The sequence below is a fragment of the Pinus tabuliformis genome, chromosome X, assembly GCF_031772625.1.
Source record: "Pinus tabuliformis cultivar Carrire ecotype Pingquan chromosome X, CPIR1, whole genome shotgun sequence".
NCBI classification, from domain to species: domain Eukaryota; kingdom Viridiplantae; phylum Streptophyta; class Pinopsida; order Pinales; family Pinaceae; genus Pinus; species Pinus tabuliformis.
In genome coordinates, this window is record NC_142308.1 from 1,054,779,038 (window position 1) to 1,054,805,879 (window position 26,842).

General features: G+C 37.3%; 1 protein-coding gene across 1 annotated transcript; it reads right to left on the reverse strand.

Annotated features, from left to right (window-relative positions):
* Positions 1 to 7,615: 7,615 nt before the first annotated feature.
* LOC149143445 (putative disease resistance protein At4g33300) lies at positions 7,616 to 8,565 on the reverse strand. The gene is made up of 3 exons (XM_089451828.1): positions 8,412 to 8,565; positions 7,890 to 8,311; positions 7,616 to 7,738 (listed from the first exon to the last, which is right to left on the reverse strand). Exons 1-3 carry the CDS (start codon positions 8,563 to 8,565, stop codon positions 7,616 to 7,618), a joined length of 699 nt encoding a protein of 232 aa, XP_089307954.1.
* Positions 8,566 to 26,842: the final 18,277 nt, after the last annotated feature.

Sequence of the window (26,842 nt, forward strand, 5' to 3'; positions counted from 1 at the left end):
TTGTTTTAGCCCATAGATAGATTTCTTAAGTCTGCAAACCATAGACCCTGCATCGCCTGATACAAAGTTTTTTGGCTGCTTCATATAGATTGTTTCATCAATGTCACCATTGAGAAACGCCGTCTTTACATCCATCTGATGAAGTTCTAAATCATAATGTGCTACAAGCGCCAATATAATCCTTAAAGAGTCTTTCGATGAAACTGGAGAGAAAGTATCTTTTAATCAATGCCTTCTTTCTGTGTGAAACCTTTCGCAACAAGACGTGCCTTGTATTTTTCAACATTGCCTTTAGAATCCCGCTTAGTCTTAAATATCCATTTGCAACCGACGGGTTTCTTGTCTTTAGGCAACGGAACGATATCCCAAACGTCATTGTCATACATAGATTTCATCTCTTCATTCATGGCATTAATCCACATTTGAGAGTTAGAGCTTTCCACAGCTTGTTTGATATTAACAGGATCATTTTCAAACATGCCAATGTCAAACTCATGTTCTTGAAGATATGTATAATCCTTTGATTGTGTAGATCTTTTCTCTCTAGTAGATCTCCTAATTGGCACAGGCTCTAGATTTTCTTGAGGTTCATTTACAACTTGATCTTCAACAGGAGGAAGAACATCATTACCAACTTCTGAATCTCCCACAGGCCTTAGGCCATCAACATTTGTCATGTCAATGTGAGGGTTTGGGTTGGGTTCAGGTCCATTTGTGTTCTCTATTCCATGCTGAGTTTCTAACTGAGTTGTTTGGGATGATGAAGTTTGTACATTGTCAAAAGATGTATTTCTAAACGCAATCGGAATTTGAACAAAACTAGGACTTTGGTCCATAGTCTCATTCGCATTCGTCTCTTCTTCTTCAAAAATACTATCCTTTGTCAGATCTCCCCCCACAAACTCATTATCCTCAAAAAAATTTGCACTTCCTGACTCGAAAACTGTATGTTCTGTTGGATTATAGAATTTGAACCCCCTAGATCGTTCAGAATAGCCTATAAAGTAACAACTAACGGTTCTTTCGTCCAATTTCTTTTCGCTTGGCTTATAAGGCCTAGCTTCACATGGACATCCCCAAACTCTCAAATGATTCAAGCTAGGCTTGCGCCCAACCCATAACTCGTAAGGGGTCTTGTTAGCTGCTTTAGTAGGCACTCTATTAAGTATGTATGCTGCAGTCTTTAAGGCTTCTCCCCACAAATTCTCAAGTAGAGTTGTACGAGCAATCATACTTCTCACCATGTCTTTAAGGGTGCGATTTCGTCGCTCAGCAACACCATTCATTGCAGGCGAACCTGGCAACGTATACTGAGGCACAATTCCGCATTCCTCTAAGTATTTTGCAAAGGGACCTTGATGCTGTTCTCCTGATCCATCATAACGACCGTAGTATTCACCACCACGATCAGAACGAATGGACTTTATACATTTGTTAATTTGTAACTCAACTTCCGTTTTGAACTTTATGAACACGTTTAATGCTTCCGCCTTTTCTTTTATTAAGTAAATATGACCATATCTTGAATAATCATCTATGAATGTGATAAAGTAACGGTCACCATTTCTTGTAGCCTTTGGAAAAGGACCACAGATATCCGTATGAATCAATTCTAAGACATCATTACACCTTTTTGCATCATACTTACGTTTATTAGTTTGTTTTCCCTTTATACAATTTACACAATCACTTAAGTTTGCAAAATCTAAAGGTTGGAGAATTTCATTAGACACAAGACGTTCTATCCTTTTCATAGAGATATGTCCTAATCGCTTGTGCCATAATGTTGCAGATTTCTCGCAAGTTAATTTACGTTTTCTATTATCTATATGCAGTGCCTCTGAATGTGAAGTGTCTATATCTAGAAAATAAAGATTGTCATAAGAAGACAGGATACCAGAAGCAAGAAGCTTAGAATCTTGACACAAACTGAAATTTCCATTACCAAATGAACATACATAACCATTTTTGTCCAAATAAGATACAGAAATTAGGTTCCTTCTGAAAGATGGAACCACTAAAGCTTCAAAACTTAAATAAAATCCTGTCTTACATAATAATCTAAATTTTCCTATGATTTCCACTTCTACTTTGTTGCCATTTCCTACGTAAACGTAGCGCTCTGCCTCACTTGGCTTGCGATGGCTTAGGCAACCCTGCATCGACATACTGATGTTAGTCGTTGCACCTGAATCTATCCACCAAGTATATCTAGAAACAGAACTTAAATTAACTTCAGAACAAACTAAAGCAAGAGACATACCTTTCTTTGCCAACCATGCATGATAGTTGGTGCAGAATTTCTTTGTATGTCCTGGCGCTTTGCAGAAAAAACAGTTCTTTTCTTCTGCTTTCGCAGAAGTATCTTCCTTCTTGCTTTTCTGCGCGGCATTGTTTGCAGCTACCTTGGTAGGTCCCTTTTCCTTGGCAGTAAACTTGCGCTTCTTGCCTTTACCCTTAGGATTAGATGTTACTACATGAGCACTTTCTCCCTTAGTCATTTTCTGTCTCTCTTCCTCCTGCACCAACCGAGCCTCAAACTCAGGTAATGTCCACGTCTCTTTTTGACAATTATAAGTCATCTTGAATTGACTAAAGCTAGACAGGAGAGACAGAAAAATGAACTCAATGAGAACCTCATCAGAGATGTCATAATTATGCCCTTTCAAGGCACGTTGCAGTCTTGTCATCTCAATAACATGCTCTCTAACCCCTTCTTTTCCCTTGTATTTTATTGTTGCCAACTTCACAAAGAGTGTACTAACATCAGTCTTTTTACTCTTTGTGGATTTTTCTTCAAGGGCCTTAAGGTATTCAATAGCGCCTGTCTCTGTATCAGGTATGATGCCTCGAAAAGTCTCATGGATCGTTTGCTTCATCACCATTATGCACATGCGATCTGAATGCTCCCATCTAGCAATATCAGCCTTCTCTTGAGGAGTTACCTCACTCTCTTTATTAGGCTTGGGGCGATCAAATCTCAGTGCTATGTCCAATTGCATGATCCCTAAGACTAATTTCAGCTTTTCCTCCCACTGTTTGAAATTGTTCCCCATGAGGGGCTTAATCTGACTTAGACTTAACATTATGTTTGGATCTGAAAAATTCAAGAACAAGGAAATAATTTAGATACGATGTGTCACGATTTAATCATAATTCTAAAATCTATCTAAAAGCATGTGTAAAACTATTTGCTCAATTAAAACTTTAGCCAAAACACCATTCAGTAATGAAACACCTTTGGGTGCAATCATTACCTTCAGGCACTTTGGTGTAGTGAATGAAGTGCAAACATGTCAATCTACCTTTGGGTCAGACTAACATATCCATGAACTAACGACCAGGCCAGTCAACGGGGGGAGGAGGATCACATATGAATCGCTTATGTTCCAAGCTCCCGATGCTTTTCTAGACATCGCTAGTCCATGTGTGTTGCAACTTATTTTTATACACTACCCTTATGCACCAAACAACTTAGCAGGTGCCAACCCTCCTTTGGGAAAGCTAACACCCACGTCCATTGCCAGCACGATATTTCAACTTGTCATGAGTCATCCTTGCAATCGTCTTACAGAGAGCGGTTCGTTTGCGAACATTAATGCTTGACTCATGCGAAAACAACACATGTATACTAAACGTCTTTAGTTAGATTCCAAAATTATGTCTAAAAACTATTCTAGGGCGTACCTATAGAATCTATTCGTCCTACATAGAATACAATATCTTATAATACTTTTAAATTTAATATGTCAACTATATTCATCAAAATAATTATTAGGTTTTAGTAAAACTTTAGCAGTTTCTACAATGATTACCTTTTAGAAATGCTTCAATAATTTATTTAGAGAATACTAAATAATTTTATGGTTGCCATGATTAGCATCATTGTGATAAAATCCGAATTTAGTATTATATCAATAATTTAACGTTAATCTAAATTTTATGCCATAATTAGCATTATTGTGATAAAATCCGAATTTGGTATTATATCAGTAATTAACGTTAATACAAAAAATTTTATGCCATAATTAGCATTATTGTGATCAATTTAGAATTCAGTATTATACCCTTTAATTGGTGTTAATACCAATTTTTAAATAATATCTAAATCCTAATAATTAGCCTAAATATAGCATAATATATATAGTAATTATAATTATTATAACCTAAATTACAATCACTTACAATTACTCTACCATATTTTCGCCCTTATAACTAAATTAATGAAATCCACTATCTGAAAAATCAAGGAGGATGTCAATAAGATGAAATGCAGGCTTGGGACAAGAAATAGCGGAGCTAAAGGAACACCTCAAGCAAATATCTAGCAATTTCAGTGAAGCAGCAAGCACAAGCTCACAGCCAACAGTGAAATGCCTGGACTTAAATGAGAATCCCCAGAAAGGTGGCATGTTTATTGGTATCAAAGGTTATATTATCAACCAGTGGTTTATGTCTTTTAAATGTAGTGTTTTGATGAGGCAATTCTGTAAGGTTTATACCTACAGAAACTCCAATTTTGTTGATCAATAGCAATGTTCCTTAGGGTTATTTTGTATACTCCTGGATATGAGAAGCAGCATAGAAATTTTGAAACAAATGCTATACACTACCTAATATATTTGTCACTACTATATAAGGATTTATAATATAAATTCTCTTTCCGATTACCAATAATTTTTTTTTTTTTTATTATCAAAACTTATATATCCTTAAAAAATATACACCCTTAAAAATGGAAACTTCTGTTAAATCTTAAAAGTGCCCTGTTTTCCATTGAAACCCTCAAATCTGCAATATATCCAATAAAATCCCTATCACTTTAACGTTTCAGATTTGTGAAAGCTTCTTGAAGTTGCATCCCTAAGGCTGACGGTTTGTAACCCCAAATTTAAATTTTGACTTTGATATGAAATGAGAATTGTAAACAGAGCGGGTGTTCCTCACGAGACTCCCACAGTCAAACAATTCCAGCAGGTTGGCAGTAAGAATAGGAGGAAGTCCTTCCAGCACAACGCTAAAGTTCACAGACTCAGTGCGATACAAACCTAAGGGTGAAGACAAATCGTCGACCTGTATTTTCAGTCACTCAGTATCTCGCCCAGATGAAGACAAAAAAAACAGCGAAGGGTCTATTTTAATACAAACCCTGAAATAATAATTTCTCTTCAAAGAAATTATCGGGAGAGACAGCTCTTACATAAGGGTGCTCCGATACCAATTGTTGGTGGGTTTTCCTAATTACTTTAAACCCTAACCAAGATCTACTCGTTTGTAAGAAATTAAAATTAATGCACAGCGGAACTTACTTTCCATCTTCAAAGGCTCCTGGTCTTGACTTGAGTTATTGGCTCCTGAATCCTTCCAAGAACTTGCAATCCTTTTCTCTGGCTATCCTAAATGACAGAGTATCTAGTCTTCAATGGAGCAGACAATTTTTCTGAGTGATTGCAAGCCTTGGAGACTCAGCCCTTTTATAGCAGTGCAAAACCCCAATCCTAGGGCAGCCTAAAATTTAGCTGAAACACGTCTGTCAAGAAATCTGAAATTTCGGATTTCATCAGATTTTGAAATCGGGAACTTTCCAGAAAAACTGAAATAGATTCTGATTTCCTTATTCAGCTCAAATTTATTACTGCTATTATTTTAATCAACTATAATCGGTCCATTAACAATTATAATTGTTTAACATTATTCTATATGTATTTGTATCCAAATCCTTATTTAAATACATATAATGCCATGAGTTAATTAATCACATTATTTGGCATATTTTAATCATTACATAAATGTAATCTTGCTCACAGTAGTTGATATCATAATCATAATGCACGTATGTCCAACTTAATTATTGTAATTAGACGTCTCTAAATCCAACACTTCTAACAAATACTTCACTCATCAATCCAATCCAAACTAAAGCGTTCTTCCACGAACTCAACGGTGAGACCTGGAAGGGACAGCGACTCTCCCTCCATCGGCTGATCAGGAATTATTACATGCTTTAAAGATTCCAATTTGATTTTATGCAGCTTCTTCAATCCCGAGCACTCCCTCATGTCCAACCATTCTAACTTTGATAGCTGATCAAATTTAGAGGGAAGGTCCTTCAAACACCCACATAGTGAAATATCGAGATATTCTAGTTCCCCGAGATTGCAAATGGATGGCGGCAACCTTGACAAGATTGGACATGTGGACAATCTTAGCACCCTCATTGACCTTAACCTTCCCAAGTCTTCAAGCAATTTTGGATAAGATGGCAATTAGTGACAGACAATATTTGGAGGGAAGTCAAATTGCATAGCTTAGCTGGCAGTTCCCTTAAATCACTACAGTGATCAATATTGATTTCCTTAATGTTTGGAAAGTTGGGGGCTTCCACTTCCTTATCTATTCTAGTGATATTTTCAAGGCCTTCACATAGGCATATATACAATTTTTCCAATCTTTCCCACGATCTACAGTTGTCGTAAAGAAGAGGCACACGCAACTTATTAAGAAGCACAGACCTTATCTGGACAGGTGAAGGAAAAGAGGGCAGCCCACTGAGTGTTGCACGCTGAGAACTGTAATTGTATAATATAACAACTTTCAGTTTTGGCATGGTCTGTAAAAATGTTGGAACACAATATTGTCCTGCGGAAAAGATTAAGGCTAAAGCTTCCACCTCAGGAAAATGAGTTTGACACCAATCGTGGTCTTGCATTGCCCCTGCAAATTTCAGAAATCTAATAGTCATAAAAATGTAGGTAAATCACCTTTAATAAAGTTGGGAAATTATTGAATAGAAGTAATGAATATAATTGAATAGAAAGGAAAGAAAGCGTGTTTTATTAGTCAACAAATAAATCTTATGTTACTGGGTTTTAATTGAGTGACGGTTGTATTGGTTGAGTGGCCGTTGTATATGCCGAGCGTTCGTTCGATTTTGCCGGCCCTAAATCGAACGATCGGAATATACCGCCGCCGCTCAATACAGCGAAATAGCATAGAATTTATTTGTTGCCATTTTATCCGGAGCCAGGTTGATTGATCACCTGTATGAATTGAAAGAAACTGAGCGCGAGACACTTGATTTGTCTGAGTCGTTCGCCATTCTTTGGGAATATTATCCTCCTTGCGAGGCATGAAAAGCCTCTTACGATTGTCGATAGACCCCTCATTAGCCAGATGCATGGCTAAATCCCGCATTACTTCATGCTGAGAAAAAGAAAGCTAGGAGGCGCAGTTGTATTCCATGGCGCCACTCCTAACAAATCAAATCAGATGATCAAAACGCAGACCAATAAGTTCCATAATAGTCATAAAAAAAAGCTCCCAATTTTTTTAAGAGCATGAAAGGATCCAGAAGCAAGAAGTTAGATGAGTTGGAAAAACAAATTAGAGATGTTAACAAATTCCTTACCCGGGATTGCCTATTAAATTTATGAGATTTCGTTTTGCAAGTTCTAATAGGACCACAAAAGCGTCTTTCCATTCCATCCCGCGGACATATACCCAAATGTCCAATAACGAATCTACGCTCAGCTTTCTTCCTTCAGGAAATGCCCCCAAGTCCAAAAAGCACTCCCTCGACTCCTTATGGAGGAAGAAGTTCATCTCTGTGAGAGTCTTATATATGTTGTGCTCTTGAAAGTTTCTCGTCGGAAGTTTCCCAAACTGGCTGGGGTTCTCCGTGTAAAGAACTTCCAATCACCTTGAGGGCAAGTGGTAAACCATTGCACTTTGCTGCAACCTACAAATATTTGTGAAAATATTGAAGGCATGACTTACAACTTTTGTGGGGGTGAGTTGTATTGAACACCAATAGTTTTGAAGTTACAAAGTTGCAAAATTAGTGTTTTGGAAGGAGTTGAGAAAAATTGAATAGTATGTACAATTCATACCTGTTTAACAAGATTCTTCTTTGCCGTTGTTGGAATCGAAGTCTGGCCAAAGGCCCAGAAGCAGAAAAGTGACAGGGCATTAGCTTCCTCCACCATCTCCATTTTATACAGATGACGTGTATTATCTCTAATTGGAATGGTGGAGTCCTGTCTGGTTGTGATAATTGTTTTGTATCCTTTTGCTTCAAACAGCAAGCTTTCCAGATTTGACGTGAACCAAACATCATCTAAAACTAACAAAGTTGGCCGATATCTTCTTGACTTTAGCTGTTCATTCAGCTGGTTGCGTGCATCCTCTATGCTCCTAAATTGAGGCCTTTGGCCAGGAATTATTAGCTTATCCCACATTACCTCTAAAATCACTTTAGGGCCTTTTACAAGAAGCGAGACGGTAATGAAAATGATGTTTTCCTGAAAATGATCTGAAAATACAAAGCTAACAAGCATTAGAAACTTAAGTCACCAGAAAATAAACTGGGAGTCTGGAAAACAAATTCATCAAAAATAAAATGCAAATCTTACCTTTCACGTCGGTATCCCTGCAAAGGGCTGCTGCAAGAGTGCTTTTTCCACTCCCGCCCATTCCTGCTATTCCAACGACATTAACATCATTCTGCAATAGAATTTGTTTGACGTCTTTTATACAATTATCCAAACCCACAACAAATTTTGGCATATCCGGGACGATGGGGTGTTGGGCCGCCGTACTTTCATGCAACATATCACTGGAGGTCTGACATACCTGAGTTATGTTGATTTGTTGAAGCATGATGGTATTGTAAGTGGAATTATTAGCCATTCCGGCAATGGCACTCTTAATTTCACTTTCAAATCGTTGAAAATAAACCCTAAAATCTGCATCTAGTTTCTGCACATCAAGGGCGGTATTGAGTGGAACTTGAGTAAGAAGGAAATCGTGGACTTTCCTTTGAAACTTAAGGATTTTCTTTCCATATCGGTACTTTCTGAATATATCAAAGCTGTGTACTTTCTCAAGCTATCCACCAACGTAATGCCTTCTTCCAGGACAACTTCAAAGTCTTTGAACTGGTTATCTCTGTCGGGCGATGTATCTGAAATATTCCTGGAAATTTTAACGATGGCAGGCTTTACGGACGAGAGTTTTTCCCTGAGTTCTTTACCCCATGTTTTGCTGGAAGCAATGATTTTAACGACTCCGAGCAGCTCGGTCAATGCTAGCTTAATAAGCTCACCAATAACAGGGTCGACCAGCGGCAGAGACATTCTCAATTCCAGAAATCAGACACTGAGCGATCAAGCGTTTGATAATGAAAATCCCGGCTTGCTCACGACTGTCCAATATCTAAGGCAAGTGAGAAAGAAATGAGGTGGGACGAGACTTATTATAGAGGAAAGATGGAACAGTCAGGTTTGAAATGAATTTAATATTCTTTGACTCTAATTTTTTTAATATTATTTTAATTTTTACATGACAAACAAAGTTTCCATAAACTCTAAAATAATCTAAATTCTATCATGAATCTCGTGTACAAATAATATGGGAATCTTTTAAAGATGGCCAATGAAGCTCATTCCACATTTATTCACGGCGTCCTTGACTTTGTGCATTTCGTGGACATCGCGCTTTTATGGATGTCGTGTCGATTTTCTTTTCAATTACAGTGAAGTTTGCCAAACAAAGTCAATTAATTTCTATTTCCAATAGATCGTCTCGATTCTCCTCAACTTGTGCGAATCTTTTTTTTCAATCGCACATAGGTGCCGTTCACATCTATACAATCTTGTCCGGATTGTACCACAAAGTTTATGAGGACCAAAAATTTGGATTTGCACTAAAACAATTTGGCACTTGGCATAATTTAAGCGGACCAAACCTTTTTGGCACTTGAGCGTAGGTCCCAAGAATTCTCAACTTAACTTAGGTAAATCTACTAAAGAGTTTCTGTAAATTTGTAAGTCAGTGAAATTGTTTTCATCCCAACTTTCTCTTCAACTTTTGTAAGTCACACCAGCAAGTTAATCAAATTGTCTCATTCCCAGTTTACCTAAACCTATCAGGTTTTCTTGTGTGAAACGATCACAAAATTTCCTAAACAAGTCAAGTCAATCTAAGAATTCCCAAACAAATAAATAAAGTCAAGTCAATCTAAAAATTCCCAAACAAATAAATCAAGTCAAGTCAATCAAATTGTCGTCAACTTTTATATTTATTGGCTTGTTTTCCACACAAGTCAATCAAACTATGACTTCGGAAAATGAAATCATCCTTTTCCAGCGATCGAATAAACCAAAAATCTTTATAATTAATACCCGGGGGTTTCAATCAGCGAATGATAGGATGCCGGCCTTGTTGTTAGCCCAACAGTGGATGGGTGAGCCGGTGACTCTTACAAGGCCAACGAATTAGGAGGTACGAGATTGTTGGGTGCCCCTCAAACCGTGTCTTGGGCCATGTGCCCCCACTGTAGGGGATGGGGTCCAAGCCTTTGGCTTTATCGTGTTTGATTGGGCCTAACTGTGTTGACATCACTTTTGTAAAACACTGCTCTTGCTAAAATTATAGGATCTTACCATACCTGATTTGCAGGTGGTTGGTTATGCTCTTGGTGTTATAGTGGCAACAATGAGGTTTGATCCTGGGTCTCCCGTGGATTAAACTTGATAGTTACCGATTCACCATGTGGTTAAAAAAAAAAAAAAAAACACTGCTATTTTTATTTTCAAGCTTTTATGTTACTTTTATTTTCAAGCTTTTATATTTTAAGTTGGATGGAGACCTCGCGGTCATTTCATCACAATCATGTTCCTCTTTAAATATTAAATATTAAATATTGTGCTAAAATTAATTATATAAATTTTAGTTTACATCTATTTTAATTTGGATAGAGATCTCACAGTTATTTCATCACAATCATGTTTTTCTTTAAATATTAAATATTGCACTAAAATTAATTATATGAATTTTAGTTTACATCTATTTCTATTTTGGATCTATAAAGCTTAGAGAGGGATGACTCTGAAGATTTGAGGCTTCTATGATCGATAACAGTTTATAAGAATAGATTTTAGAGATAATCACATCAAAATTCATTTGTAGACGCGTTTCGAACCAGAGAGTGTGATTCATGGTGAGGACAAGATGAAGAACCAGATCATTGCAACATAATAAATAGAGAGACTCCTCATTCAAACGACTAGAAAGAAGCAACTAATTTGGACCACAAGAAACTGCTACACAAGATGAAGAACCAGATCATTGCAACATAATAAATAGAGAGACTCTTCATTCAAATCGCTAAAAAGAAGCAACTAATTTGGACCACATGAAACGGCTACAATTGACTAGACTACAGCTAAATTTGGCTAGATCAAGGATAGGGGAAGTTTACTACTAAATTAGATAATAAAATTTTTAATTCTCAATTTCATATGTCTAACCGTTAATTATTATTATTAAAAATTCATTTAAATTTCAAACTACATAAAAAACTATTCTTATGGGATTAAGAATTATTGAAATTGAATTAATTAATATGTGTTATCTTCCCATCATTAATTAGTTTGTTTGTTTGTTAGAATAAATTTGATTAAATTTATATCTAACTTAATATATTCCTAGTTAATTATATATATATATATATATATATATATATATATATATATATATTTTAATTTAATTAAGACTCATTGATTATATTATATTTAGGATATGACTATATATTATCTTATTTCTTATTTTATTTATAAATAAAATAAAATAAATAAATAAATGAATTTTGAGATTAAATGTATTTAATCCATATGGTATTTATTTAGTTAAAAAAATTTTCTAGATATAGTAATTTTGATTTAGTATGAATTTCTCAAGATATAAATCTCTTTTTCTAGTTTTAAATTTGTGGAAAAGTTTACACCCTGAAAATTTGGAGTTAAAATTTTTCTTTTTTATATTTTTTATATAATTTGATTGAGACAAAAAAATTAACTAATAATTATAATTATAATTTTTATTATTTTATTTTATTTTATGTTATTTTTATTTTTATGTAATTTGACATAGTCAAAATGTTTTAGATAACATAACATAATAAGACATTAAACATGTTGTACGAGTGAATGTTATAACTTAAAGCATCATGAATTATCTTTGTGATTTTCCTTACATTTTTGTTAAGTACTTGAAAAAGTATATTAAATAATTGTTTCTTCAAATTAATTATAAAATAAAATATTGTGAATAATTACATATTATATCTTAAAATAAGGGTGGGGAGAGTACATGTAATGCCTTCACACTCATAAGAGTATCACACACACAAGTATGTTTGGGCATCTTGGAGATAATAGCCTTAGTTTGATTATCCACACATATTTTGGGGTATCTTTAATGTGGCACCGCATGGGCGACATACAATGCTGTGGCACATCATCACATTTTAGGCTGCCACACGACTTGGATAAATCCATGGTTGGGCGAGTAAGTGGGTCGCACACCATCACAATGACTTGGTGAAATCAATTACACAAGATGAAGGGTGCCATGACCAAGTTGCAGCAGGTGGGTCGTATAACATCGATTCTCCCAAGACACTGATTGTGACCTCATATGAGGGTGCATGGGGTGAGAGATCCAAATTTGGGGTTTCTGCCATCATACAACGACGGGCACAATGACACAATTAGCTTGGTGACCTACGATGAGGGTGTTCAATTGGACTAGATTGGCATGATGTGATGGGCACATTGACCCAAATGAATGAAGGAACAACTGCAAACTAAAAAATTCATTCAACACATCGTCTAGTACACAAAACAACATCGAGAAGAGGATAGACACACCTCCCAATTGGTGTGCTGGTTGCGGAGGTCGCTCACACCTCCTATATATTCACCACAAGGGAGTTCAATGGAGAGTTACGTGGAGATGAGATGGAATACAACATAGTCTATGGTTAAGATGAACCAAGTGAGTCATGAACCAAGATCGAAGAGTTATGCCAAGAGAGCACGACACGGATCTAGTGTTGGACACACCTTGCTTAGCAAGGCGAAAGGAATGTGGGCCTGGGTTCTTAGGGACAAAAAATCACAAGTCGTCAAACTGTTGCATGATGCTACTATGGGCCAAATTTAGGAACATAAATTCAAGGTTGTAATTTGGGGTTGTAAACGCCAAATTTTGGGGATTGCACCAAAAATTTGGCATTTGTCTTAAATCCGGTGGTTTTGGCGAGGTTTGCATTGAGGTAAAAGAGCCGAGAGGGTTGTTCATTGTTAAAATTTGTCATTACATATATGTTGATTCAGGTATTAGGTTAGCGAGCCACCGACTCTATAATTGTCTTTTTGCATGTGTTTGCATTTGCAATTGTACATGTTTATGGAAATTATTGTAGTTGTATACTTGAAATTAGTTAAGTAACTTATTTTTTCACAAGCACTTAACTAAGGATCATTGTGAGTGTTAGGCGAACTAATCCCCCTTATGGACAAGACAGATCTCCCTAAATCTCGAATGAAATCTAGTAATAAACAAGAAAAGAATTGCTACCTTTACTTAGCTTACAACTGATTGAAACAAATAATATGCAAGATAGCACCTATCGGTTTAACGAAATGTCCGTCGATGTCCTTTCAATGCCTTCAACAGATGGCTTCTCCCCGATGCTTTAGAGATCGTTTCAACGCTTTCCATAGCTTCTCCATGATTTTTCGAAGGAGATCTGCATAGACAGAAACACACAACATATCAAAGCATCTAGTATATAAAGTCAAAGATAAATCAAACACTTAACTCAATATATATCATAAATCAAATCAATAACCAATGGTAACATATGTGAGTGATCAAGAAATCCCACAAATGATATCAGAGAAGATGTGATTAGGAAAGAACAATTGTTTTTTATTAAATAAAAGGGAGAACACACTTACAACCTCAAAGCCTTGATGTTACAAGCCTCTTCTCACAATCTCTAACCTTCTCCTTGGATGAAAAGCCTTCTAGCCTTATTTTTGTAGCATAAGCCTACCTTCAATGGACCTCTCCAATCCTTTGACCCATGTTTGATTTATAGGCCAAGAGACGGAGGTTTGGGATCCTCTTCCTAAGGGATGAGATCCATAAATGGTGGGATAAGCGATCCACAAAGAGAGGGAAGTAACTCCATGATGGGAGGGATGAGGCTTGAGTAGGCATCCATTCGAAGTTGTTAGTTGGGAAAGATTTGACTAACAAAGCTTCTAGACTTCACTTTTTATTTTTTACTTGCATTGAGTCATGTGCGCAAGCCATAGTGTAAGACAACACACAGTTTTGCGCAGACTCTAATGGTCTCTTCTGCGTATGCACAAAAACTAACTAGGGAACTACGTAGGAAGTCAAAAATAGGCTTTTGAGCCTTAAGATCCAAACTGACAATCATTTTCCTAATTCGACATAATGACGTGAAACATATTACCCCCTAAAGTGAAAAGTTAGAAGGGATATTTAATGACCGAAGCACTTTCTCACGCCATGGTTCGAGTTACAGACTGCAATTGGAGAATTGAAACAATCAATCAAATGTTACAATGTAATATAAAATCATCGCTCAGTTAGGCATTCCCATACTCAGAGCATAAATGTCTCAAAGAACCAGTATGGAAATACATATGAAGATCCATATCAATAAACGACATAGCATGGATGCAACCATCGATGGATCTATGTTTACAATCATGAAGATTTAATAAGTCCATGCAGCCTAGATGGATGAAACTAGATCTAGGGTCTTGATCTCCATCCCTCAACCCATAGTATGAATCTAGGAGAGAACTCTATTGATCATGATTAGTCGATGTATACCTTTTTCGTAAATAGTATAGTTCAGTCCATAAAATGGGTAAACTTATACTGAATAGATGGTTGTTCATTTACTTTTACGAGTTCGAATAGTTAAGTACTCGACGATATTTTCATGTTTAGGAAGTTTGAAAAGGGCATAAAGAGAACTCCTTGTTTCGATTTTTTGTAAGTTTTTAATGAGTTCGAAAAAGTGATAAAAATATACTTATTTCCAAAATGATTCATTTTCATAAATAACTTGTATTATGCACATTTAAACTCAAAAATTATCATCACTGCTCAAAATATAGTAAAAACACTAAAAATTTAGATTTGAGAGGCTAATTGTGAAGATGTAACCTAGGTCTTCTAACCAAACTAAATTGATCATTTAATTTAAACACAATAAGAAGGGAAACATGCCATTTATAGCTCAACATTTATTCGATGATTGTATACAAGTAAAATTTAATCAACAACATATTAAACAAGTAAGAAATATCATTGCAATAATTTACATAAGTAATGAACAAATGGAAGAATACATGTTCCAGTAGTTTGGCTAGGATTCCCCTAATTTTGTTGGGATGTTCCTCTTGACTACGCAACTAAATTTACCTCCCAGCCAACTAGCAATGATTTCCTAGCTCAGAGAACCTCCACAGATTCCCTAGCCCTCCGAGCCCAAGTCCAACTAGTTGTAATTTGTCCAAGTTAAAACCAACATTCTCTAATAGATCGAAGTTTGAGTTCTCTCATTTTTCTCTCCATTCTCTCCCTCCTCTTTCTACAAATTCCTCCCCAAAATAAAATCATCCAATGCCAAAATAACGACCAAGGATCCCCCCTCTCCTCTCATCCTCTTTCCCCTTTTATGTGTCTTCCTCCCATCCACCTCAACTACCTATCATTAGTATCATGACTACCCCCTTATCCTTTTATTTAATATCTTTGACTTTGCTTAGCATATCTTATCCAAATTAGATTTGAGAAGACATTTTGGGAATAGAATATGGATATCTAATTTAGAATTAAATGTGAGAAAACACCTTGGGAATAGAATATGGATATTTAATTCAGAATTAAATTGGAGAAAACCATATCTTTTCCAAAAGTAGATTTGAGAAGGCACCTTGGGAATAGAAATATGGATATTTAGTTTACAAATAAATTGAAGAATACCATATCTTTTCCAAAAGTGGATTTGAGAAGACACCTTGGGAATAGAAATATGGATATTTAATTTAGAAATAAATTGGAGAAGACCATATATTATAAAAAATAGATTTGAGAAGACACCTTGGGAATGGAATTATGGATATTTAATTTAGAAATAAATTGGAGAAGACCATATCTTATCAAAAGTAAATTTGAGAAGATACATTTGGAATAGAATAATAACAAATAATAAAAGTCATATTAGTAAAATAAAATTACAGATTCACAAGTGTAGGTTTATACCAATATTATTTAAGAATTATAAGTCAATATATACAAGTTAATTAAAAACTAATCAAAATCAGTCTGATAGGGTCAAGTAGGACATTACATACACCCCTCCTTTAGAAAGCTTCATCTCGAAGTTAGATTGAAAATGACACAAGGAGTTTGAAAGAATTTTGACAATAAGGCATAACAAAATAGAGAGATATATAGCAGTCAAATTAAGTAAGTTAAGCAATGATACCACTTTCGATCAATAGTTTCCAACTAACGTATAGCCTCTTATCCTTCCTTACTTACCTCTGCTCCCATGTTGTCCATCCTCTGCTGCAATATACTATGGCATTGATTATACCGATCTAGCCAGTGATAAAACCAATATGGAAGAAACATCGACTATATCGACCAAACTTCCATAGTAGGAAACTGGCAATTGTCATCACATGTCTAGGGGAGTGTGTCCATCACTGCCCTCTCACGATTCCAAACTTGGAGGTTACACGGTGGGAAACGCTTCCACCCATCCTCAAAACTAGGGATAACACCCTAATATGGACCACACTACAACACTGGTTGGATACTTATTATCGAATCATCCAATTAGGTAGTTTTGTCACCTGCAATTTACACTTTACCCATGTCATAATAGTGCATATCAAGTACATACAGAATGTAATAGAACAATGTACATCATACCATTCCTCATTGGATGTCTCAACACTCCCCCATCGGAAGAGTAGATCTTGGTTATCGTATAGTTCTTTCCAATCTGCAGGTTAGTTCTCATTCATGCATATATATAAAAACAAAATATATTAGTGATCTTAAACATCATGTTATTAAATCTAGTATCCACGTGTCAATTTTTTACTTCATAACAACATACTCGAAATAAATCTTACATTAGATAAATCATAATTTTGATAAGTCATTCATTAGATAAATCATATCCCCATACATTAAACAAAAAGAACTCTGATAAGTAATACACTAGATAAATCATAACCATGTCGTACATCAAGTAAATCATGCATCAAATAAGTCATGCATAAAATATTTTAATCAACAATACCTAATATATTTAATGATTTTTATAAGTAGTTTCATCTATCCAAATAAAATGCATTAATATTACATAGTGTTCATAAATAAAATAACATGTAACTACAAATAGAGCCTTAGCATAGGTAGCTATCTAAGTCAAAGTGGGCATCACATATGCTCAAAAAGTGAGGGGTAGTCACGACGTATAGTCTCTGCATCCTCCCAAGTAGCAGATCTTGGGCTATACTTGTCCCATTGGACCTTAACCTGGTCCACCATGCGACATCTGAGTTGTCTAACACTATGGTCTAATATGCGTAATGGTTTGACCATTATGGTTCCCAAGCCCAATTCCCTACAATCCAGTTTGTGAAATTCATCAGAAACATAATGTCGTAAAATAGATACATGAAAAACATCATGAGTTTTAAGCAAATGGGGTGGAAGTACAACACGATAAGAAACTAGTCCAATCTTATCCTTCATCCTAAAAGGTCCTATAAACCAAGGTGACAACTTCGTCCCTTTCCAAAACCGAATGGTGGTTTTTTTGGGTTGGATAGGAATAAAAACTTGCTCTCCTACTTCATAACTTTGATCAGACCCATGTGAATCGGCATAACTCTTCTGTCTATCTTGTGTTTCCTTTAAACTTTGTCGAATCTGTCTTACCTGTTTCTCGATTTCTTGAACTAATTTCGTCCCAACAATTACTCACTCCTCCAACTTTTCCCAACTCAATGGCCTCGTGCACGGCCTCCCATATATAGCTTGATAAGGAGGCATCATGATTGAACTGTGGTAATGGTTATTATAGGAAAACTCTACCAATGGTAAGTGCCTTTCCAACTAAGTCTGATTATCCATGACGTACATTCTAAGCATGTCTTCCATAACCTGATTTACTCTTTTAGTCTGCTCGTCTATTTCTGGATGATATGCAGTGCTCAAGTTTAATTGAGTCCCCAATGCTGACTGAAAATTTTTCCAAAACCTAGATGTAAACCGAGAGTCTCTATCAGAAATGGTCTTTGTGCGTAACCCATGTAGTCGAATAACTTTGCTTATAAAAACCCGTGCCACATTAGTAACATCATAAGTGTCTCTCACTGGGATGAAATGGGCAGTTTTAGTCAATTTATAAACTATAACGAATATAGCATTGTGCCTCTATGAAGTGAGTGACAAACCCACAAAAAAATACATAGAAATGACCTCCCATTTGGACATAGGGATGTAATTCGGTTTTAGTAGTTCTATTGGATGATGATTATCAGCCTTCACTTGTTGACATTCAAGGCATTTGGCAACAAACTGGACTATGTTGTGCTTCATTACTGCCCAAAAGAAGAGCTTATTCATGTCTACGTACATCTTATTCACTCTAGGATGTGCACAACGGAGTGCTCTATGTGACTCTTCGACGATGGTTCTTCTTATACCCCCTTCCTTAGGGGTGTACATTCTCCCTTGAAATCTCAATAGTCCTTCTAGTTCAAGGACATAACCCTCAAAGTTTGGTTCTATCTGCTTCCCACTCTCGAGTGCTGATATAACCTTTAGATACCAACAATCTTCAAAGAGTTTATACAACACACATTCCCTCAAATTAAACCTCAAGGGTACTGCGGAGAAGATTCGTGGCCTCCTGCTTAGTGCATCAGCCACCACATTATCCTTTCCATTAATGTATGCAATCCCAAAATCATACTTACTCATGAATTCACTCCATTACCTCTGTATAGCATTCAAATCTCTTTGAGTGAAGAGATGCTTCAGGCTCTAGTGGTCAGTTATTAACTCAAAGATTCTCCCAACGAGGTAGTGTCACCACATATTTAAAGCTAACAACACTGTTGCTAATTATAAGTCATGGGTAGCATACAACTCTTCATGTTTCTTCAACTTTCTGGATGCGTAAGCTATTACTCTGCCTTCTTGCATCAACATTGCTCCCAATCCTTGCTTTGAAGCATCTGTGCAGACAATGAAGTCCTTTTCCATGTTAAGCACTCGAAGGATTGGTGCACTAGTTAGTAACCTCTTTAGTTCAGTGAATGCAGTGTCACATTCATATGTCCATTCATACCTAACCCCTTTTCATTGTAATGTGGTGATGGGTTTTGCAATCTTTGAAAATCCTTCCACAAATCTACAATAATAACCTGCTAGCCCCATGAAGCTACACACCTCATGAGAATTTTTTGGTATGATCCAATCCATTATGGCCTTTACCTTTTCTAAGTCAACTGAAATCTCTTCTCCTAAAATGATGTGCCCAAGATAATGAATTGTCTTCTAAAAGAAGGAACATTTTTGACATTTTTCCATACAACTGATTTTCCCTTAAGCATGTCAATATAGCCCTTAGGTGCTCTTCATGCTCCTTTTCATTCTTGGAATACAAAAGAATATCGTCCAGAAAGACTTGCATAAATTGGTCTAAATAATTCATGAACACACCATTCATGAGACTCATGAATACTGTTGGTGCATTGGTCAAACCAAATGGTACAACTATGAACTTGTAGTGCCCAAAATGAGCCTGAAATGTAGTTTTTGAGATGTCACCTTCTTTAATCCTACATTGGTGGTATCCAGATCATAGATCGATATTTGAGAAAATTGTTGCTCCCTCCATTTGATCAAATAGGTAATCTATTCTAGGTATTGGGTACCTATTCTTTATTGTGGCTCAATTCACGTCCCTATAATCTATGCATAGCCTTAAGGAACCATCCTTCTCCCACCCTTCTCCTTGACGAAAATCAATGGTGCGCCCCAAGGTGAAATACTAGGTCTAATAAATCCCAAGTCTAAAATCTCTTTTAACTACATCTGCAACTCACAAAGTTATGTAGTTTTCATCCTATAGGGTGTCTTGGAGATTGGTTATGCACTAGGTTTTAGGTCAATTGTGAAATCGATATCCCTAGGAGGAGCTAATCCAGGTAATTCCTTGGGAAAAAAATCCTCGAATTTTGACAAAATTTGGTGATGATCTAGGGAGGGTCCTTTCTGGTCACTTACAACCTCGACCACATATAGTTTACAACCTTGTCGAATACATCATTTTACCTTCATTGTGGAGATGAATCATAGGGACACTCCTCTCTTGATACCACAAATCTCAATTGACCTACCTTCATCATCTAAACAAATCCCTTTCTTTTTGAAAATTTCTACTAAAGCTCGATGAGGTTCTATCCAGTCAATTATGATGATTGCGTCATACGTCCCCAATGTTGTGACATATGCACTCAACTTAGTTATATACACCCTGAGGTTCATTTGACATTAGTCAACACTAGGTCCTACTACTTGTTTTATCCCAGAAGCCCTTTCGACTTGTTTAAAGTCATCGTGCTCATAAGATGCCCACCTACATTTTTCTAATGCAATTGGTGAAATGAAATTATATATAGAACCAGAATCAAACAAAATTTTAACTTTTACATTGTTTTTCATATGCGAGGTTTCTACCACAATAGATTGGTGTTCAAATTTTTGGTTATCAAATGTTGCATAGATTTGATGGTGGCTGCTTGCTCCCCGCATTGGTTCTTTTCCTTCTCTACGATTGTTACCAATTTGTATCTTAGGACAGTCACTCTAGTAATGAGGTCCCCCACATCCCCGGAGGAGGTGGGGGATGATTTCCACCTAGAGGAGGAGGTGGAGGCAGATTCCCACCTGGAGGGGGAACATTGGCCATATTATGGATAGGGAAGTTTTGGTTGGAGGCTTCTCCATTAGGATTCTCAAAATCAAGCGAGGAGTTACCTTTAGAAGGAGATTCCTCAGGAATTTCTTCCCAAGGGGTGTCGATACTTTGCAAGGATTCTAGCATAATATCTTTGAGAGAAGTGGTAGCAGATGTATCTTCGCCTAGGGTAAAGATCCTTGGCTTTCTCTTAGTTTTCAGAGGTAAAAATTGAAAGATGGGAAGCTGAGAGAGGGAACAATCATAAGCCCGAGTAAGCGTTCTGACTGGTTGTTCCTGAGTGACAGGATACTCCCACATTCTATCTTCCTTGGGTGACCCAGAAATAGGACTTAGAGGGGTCTCTGTTTCTTCAAAATTATGCTCTTTCAAATGGGTGGAGTGGCCTTTTCGGCCTCTATGATCCATACATTAATCCTTTTGAATCCATGCGTGGAACTTATATATGAAACTTTGAAAAGCTGGGGACGACGGTTCAGCCCCTCCTTTTAGCGCCAATTTGTTGACATGGCTAATGTTCACTATGCCAACAAGGGGAACTAACCCGATCGTAGACCTCAATTAGACCTACTTTCGTTTGGAATGGCTGGCTCCGACGAGTTTTAAGGGACCCCGTAAATTGTTTAGACACGTTGAAAGATTGCTTCCAGGAGGAAGACTTCGATTATATCAACAAAATAAAACAGCTAACCATTATGTATTAAATACTATCTATACTACTTCTAAATACTCTAATCTATTCCTAGCTATCCTAATCTATCCTGCAGAAGCATAATACAAAGGTTTAAACATCATATATACGTTTGGAAAGAGCGTGATAAAGAAGATTAAACATCATGTATAGATTCAAGTCCAAATGAATCAATCACCGAATTCACAGCTGGACAAGACTGTATTAAAGCTAAATTTCAATCCAATCACTCGTATAGGAATCTGCACTCTTTTATGGGATTAAAACTTGCAACTGATGTTTAACTTAATTTCAAATCAGAGACCATTCACAAATTAACCATTCACAAATTAACCATGACACTGAATCACATTCAATTTAACAAGACTAATAGTGAACTGTAAGTCATCAATATGCATAAATACAAATCACATTTACATGCATGCCAACAACAACACTCTGATCCAAAACATATAAAATAACAATCACATAAGTCTGAAACTAAAGGCTCCTTCTTCCCCGAAACAGTGCTCCTTATTCACAATAAAGCAAAACTGTTCTTCTCGAAAATCAAAATCCATTTCTCCTCTTCGGAGGTAATACTTATGCAAACGCCCCCTGACTCTAGGTCTACCATGCCTCTTCATCTTCCCATTGTTTCCGATATGCAAATCGAGTACCCAAAGATAGGATCTTCGGCATGACCGCTGACATGTAGAGAGCATAGCGGCTAGATCGATTCATTTCCTGAGGAAGTGAAAAGGTGTTGGTAAAAGGGTGACTGTATGTTGCCTTCCCATAATGAAGACCGGGATAGCCTTGCTTTCGAAATGTACAGGCCACGCGTGGGATCCAGACCCGGAACGCTTGAGGCCAGACCTTCAAACACAACGCTTTTGTGTATATGGCTTTTCGAATCCACTCCTGCATCCTTCACTTCTCGCCTGCAAGGATAGCTATCATTAGCTTCATGATTGCGAACAATATAACATAAATATTCACACAAAACATAACGTTGCATTCATTAACATTTAAAAAACTACGGGAGCAAGGGCGAAAAGGATGAACACATAAAACATAGGCAACACATAATCTCCCGCTCAATCCATAGGCTTGGCACGGTTTTCGAGGGCTTCCTTTAATCGCAATCGAGTATCAGCTCCTTCGTGGGTCACAAGACCCATGCCTTCCACTGCCCTGATGTGCGATTACACTATTGGGACTCCACAGGCCTGCCTTTTGCACTAAGACCCCGTTCCTTTGTTATATTGCGACTTTTGAAAAACATGGGAAAACACAGAAAATTCCACCCCGATCACTTAGGCTGGACCTCAAACTTTATATAATCGAGCATATAATCATCGTTGGGTCTGGCTCTCGCCTCTCTGCTAACTGCATGACCCCCGGGCTCCACCAATATGCGATATGCGATGGGGCTTTCGAACCCGAAATATATATATATATATATATATATATATATATTATTATTATTATTATTATTATTATTATTTTTTTTTTTTCCACTGGAAAAATCATAATTTTATTCATATTGAGTAAAATTACATGTTGTAGATGTTGCAATAGCATATGCTAAATCAAAACTTGTCCTGCTACAAACATGATCTAATAATAATGAACTGACTATCTATGCTTTCCTACCTTTCTTTTTTTCCACTTTACGCCAGCCTTCATTGTTGGGCATGGTTGTTACAATAGTCATTTGTGCTTCGTTTGTGGCAGCCATGATTTCTTTTTCAGAATCTGAGCTTGTTGTAGAGTATGCTCGCTTGCTACCTCCAATTTCTTGCCCAGGGGTGTGTTTCTCACTTTGCTGCTCTGGGTTGCTTGTCTTTGGATCTATTGCATATTCAATCAGATTTTCATCATTCTGTAAGTTGTGTGGGATGCTTTCTTTGTTGATTTCTGGATTATTTCTTCCATCTTCTGCTTCTTGAAGTATACTGGTGGTTTCTGTGTTCTTTTCCCCTTCTATATCCTCTGCCCATGGGGCTGCAAATTGCCATCCTTTCGGCTTTGGTGGTTGTTTTCTGTTCCTATCTTTTTTGTTTTGTGGGCATGCACTCTGAAGATGACCAGTTTGTCGGCATATGCAGCAACGAAAGGCATTGTTTTCATAATCAAGTGGTTGTGCCCATTGCTTTCTGTTATGGAGTAAGAGAATTTGATCTGGTAAACCTTGACTGAGATCAACCTCCACACAGATCCTGGCAAAAGTATAGATATCCTTGGATAGGCGCTCATTGTCTACCTTTAAGAATGTCCCCAAGGCATTGCCGATGCCTTCCAATACTTTGTAGTGCCAAAAGTGTAGAGGTAAGTTAAATAATTTTACCCACACTGGAATTTTGGAAACCACCATGCTGTTTGGGTCAAAATCTAGGAACCAAGATGTCATAAAAAGGCCAACATTTCCCCAGAACCATGGCCCGTCGTTCAATGCATATTCCTTGTCCTTTATGGTGTCGAATTTGACAATAAAAAATCCCTTTGAACAGAGATGGATATCGCAGTTTTCTGTCCATATGGGATAAATCCATTAACAAAGGGCTTCCGGTTTGGGCCAAAAACCATTGAACCTGCATATCACTACTTTAGTTAAATAATCAGCATGTATTTCATTTACCTCAAGTATGGCGATTGTTAACACAGGGTTCTATGTTGTCTGTTCAACAATGTAGGCTCCTGGGGTTGTGGTTTTCTGTTCTGTTTTTGCTTGGGGTTCCGTCTTCCATTTTACTGCATCTTTGAAGGAAGCAGGTCCTTTTGAGCTTGTGCCAGAACAACCTCCGTGTAGTCTTGTGCTAAGTCAGATGGTTGAGTCATTGCCTATACCGTATTCTTTTAGCTTACGCTCCTCCTGCAGTACTTTCCTTGTGTAGATCAGGAGTTGTTTGCATGGTGGGATTTCGGTCCTTCCTTGAATCCTCTGTTTGAGTGTTTTTGTCACCTCCCATTTCCCTATCTTAATGCATGTTGTGTTCCCTCCCATGGATTTGATAAAGAGAGTACTTTTTCTTCGTTCAAGCATATCCGATGCAGGTGCTTCAGGCTCCATTGTTTGGATGTTTTGCTGATCCGGCACAATCATTGCCTCTCTCTGTTGCCAGCTCCGTTCTATGGTCCGAGGCTGTGATCCAGAGCTGAGAGGGTACTTTTTGTTATCAAGCTTCCAGATCTGGGTTTTATGTAGATTGATTTGTTCATTTCACATCAGATCCATTTGGTCAGTGATGGATCTGAGATTTTTACCTGCATTTTGTTTGTCATTATGTTCTTCTTTAGTGCATTTGGCCTGTAGCTCAGGCCAGAGGGGTATCTTGGTAGTTGCATGCCCCCAAATCTGTGCTGCATGCTGCAATCCATGGCCAAAAGGAGGCTGTTGGTGAGCAAGCCACATGTCCCATGCCCAATCATGCGCGTCCCCTTTTGGTGAGATAGCCGCTCTCTTGTCTTTGAGCTTGTGGATGGCTGGTTGATAAGAACTAGGGTCTAAGCTTATGGTAGATCTATGAAATCCACCGTAGAAATCGCCCCGTTTCAAGAGGAAAGAGCGTATCCTTGACCTAAATGGGGATCGATCTTTCGTAGTGTATTCACTCTCTAGTTTGTGTCAGAGCCAAATTATTGACCTCATCTCAGAGTCATCCATCCCCGCTATCGATTTCTTGAGGGGGCTTCGTGTTGTTCCATTATAGCCCCATTCTCTGGTTTGCAATGCTACGACAGTGCCGATCTCTATTCCAGAAACCCACATGAATAGGAAAGAAGCCATAATCAGCGCAGGATATTTGTCTACAAAATTCTTTGGCGGCTTCTCTATCCTCGAAGCGACGGCGATTTTGACTTCATCAGTTTCTGCCACTGAGCAAACTGTCGAGGGAATAATCTGTGAACTTCTCAAAAGCAAAACCGACCCATTTAAGCCAATCGGTGATTTATCAACTAAAAGCATCATCCGGGGAACCACGGCATGCAACAGATTTGGCCGGGTTTCCTCCTCCGACCTTCTTAAGAACCCTAACTTCAGTAAAGAATATGAAACCCTTATTCTCAACAGTGCAACGAAAGCTAGCGTTCGTCATGCAGATTCAGGCTTTGGGCTTAAGGAACCACCGAAAGATTGGCAGACGGTGGAAAATCTAAGTGGAGCCATTGTCGTCGCAGAAGGAATCGGTATCCCTAATCCAATATCATTTTTAGGTGTTTCTCCTATCTCGTATATATATACATATATATATATATATAGAGAGATATATATATATATATATATATATATATATATATATAGATATCGTGGTTGATAAAACCATCAGGTCTGGCAGATGGAATCACACTACATGTACATGAGCTTTGGGACAAGGCTGATAGCGATAAGCGATTAACACTGGACCTGACATATATATATGACATGCTTAATAGGGTCGACGAGTCCTGCAGACAGAGGCGTGCTGTATATATAAACTTTGGGGCAAGGCCGATAGTGATGCGCGATGCGGTGGAGGACTCACTCACATTTCTCTTATTCATTCATGATAAACCAGCCTTCGCCCTTTGATCAAGGTGAAGTGTGATGAGCGAAAAGGGATGATTCATGTATGCTTTGTGAAGCACTTCAGCCATAGGGAGTTATGAAGGCAAATGAGGTGCGATAGAGAGTTTTGTGCGTTAAGTGCACGAATGGCCATAGTAAGGGTAGGGGCGATTATATATGCGGGCCTATTTTGCCAGAGACACTTATGAGGATTGAGAAAGATCTGATGAGGGAACGAGAGTGTAGGTTATAAATAAATCATGCTGCAGAGATATTTTCAAGGGGAGACCTTGATCACTAAGAAATGAAGGGTTGACCCGGCATAGAGTTAGAGTTTCTGAGATGAAAGTAGATCATTCGGGGAATTGAAAAATCTAGCTTCAAGGGGACCCATTTAAAATTTGATATTAGAGCATGTTTTAATAGGGTGGTAGTTGTGGCCACAACATAATCATGGCTAGAAATGGCCCAATGCGAAACTTCTTAACATAAACATAACAAATATAACAAGAAAGATGATAATCTACAAAGTATGGTATTCACCCAAAATGGTCACTGTCATGGTGATGGTGATGAATCAGGAAGCGACAGGAAAGGCAAGGGTGTAGTATTCTATCAAAAGTTTTTGTTATTAATGGTAGAGTTGATGTTTTTGATAAAATTATTTGACACACTTCATTTTATAAGGATGGATGGTCCAAGTGGTTGGTTC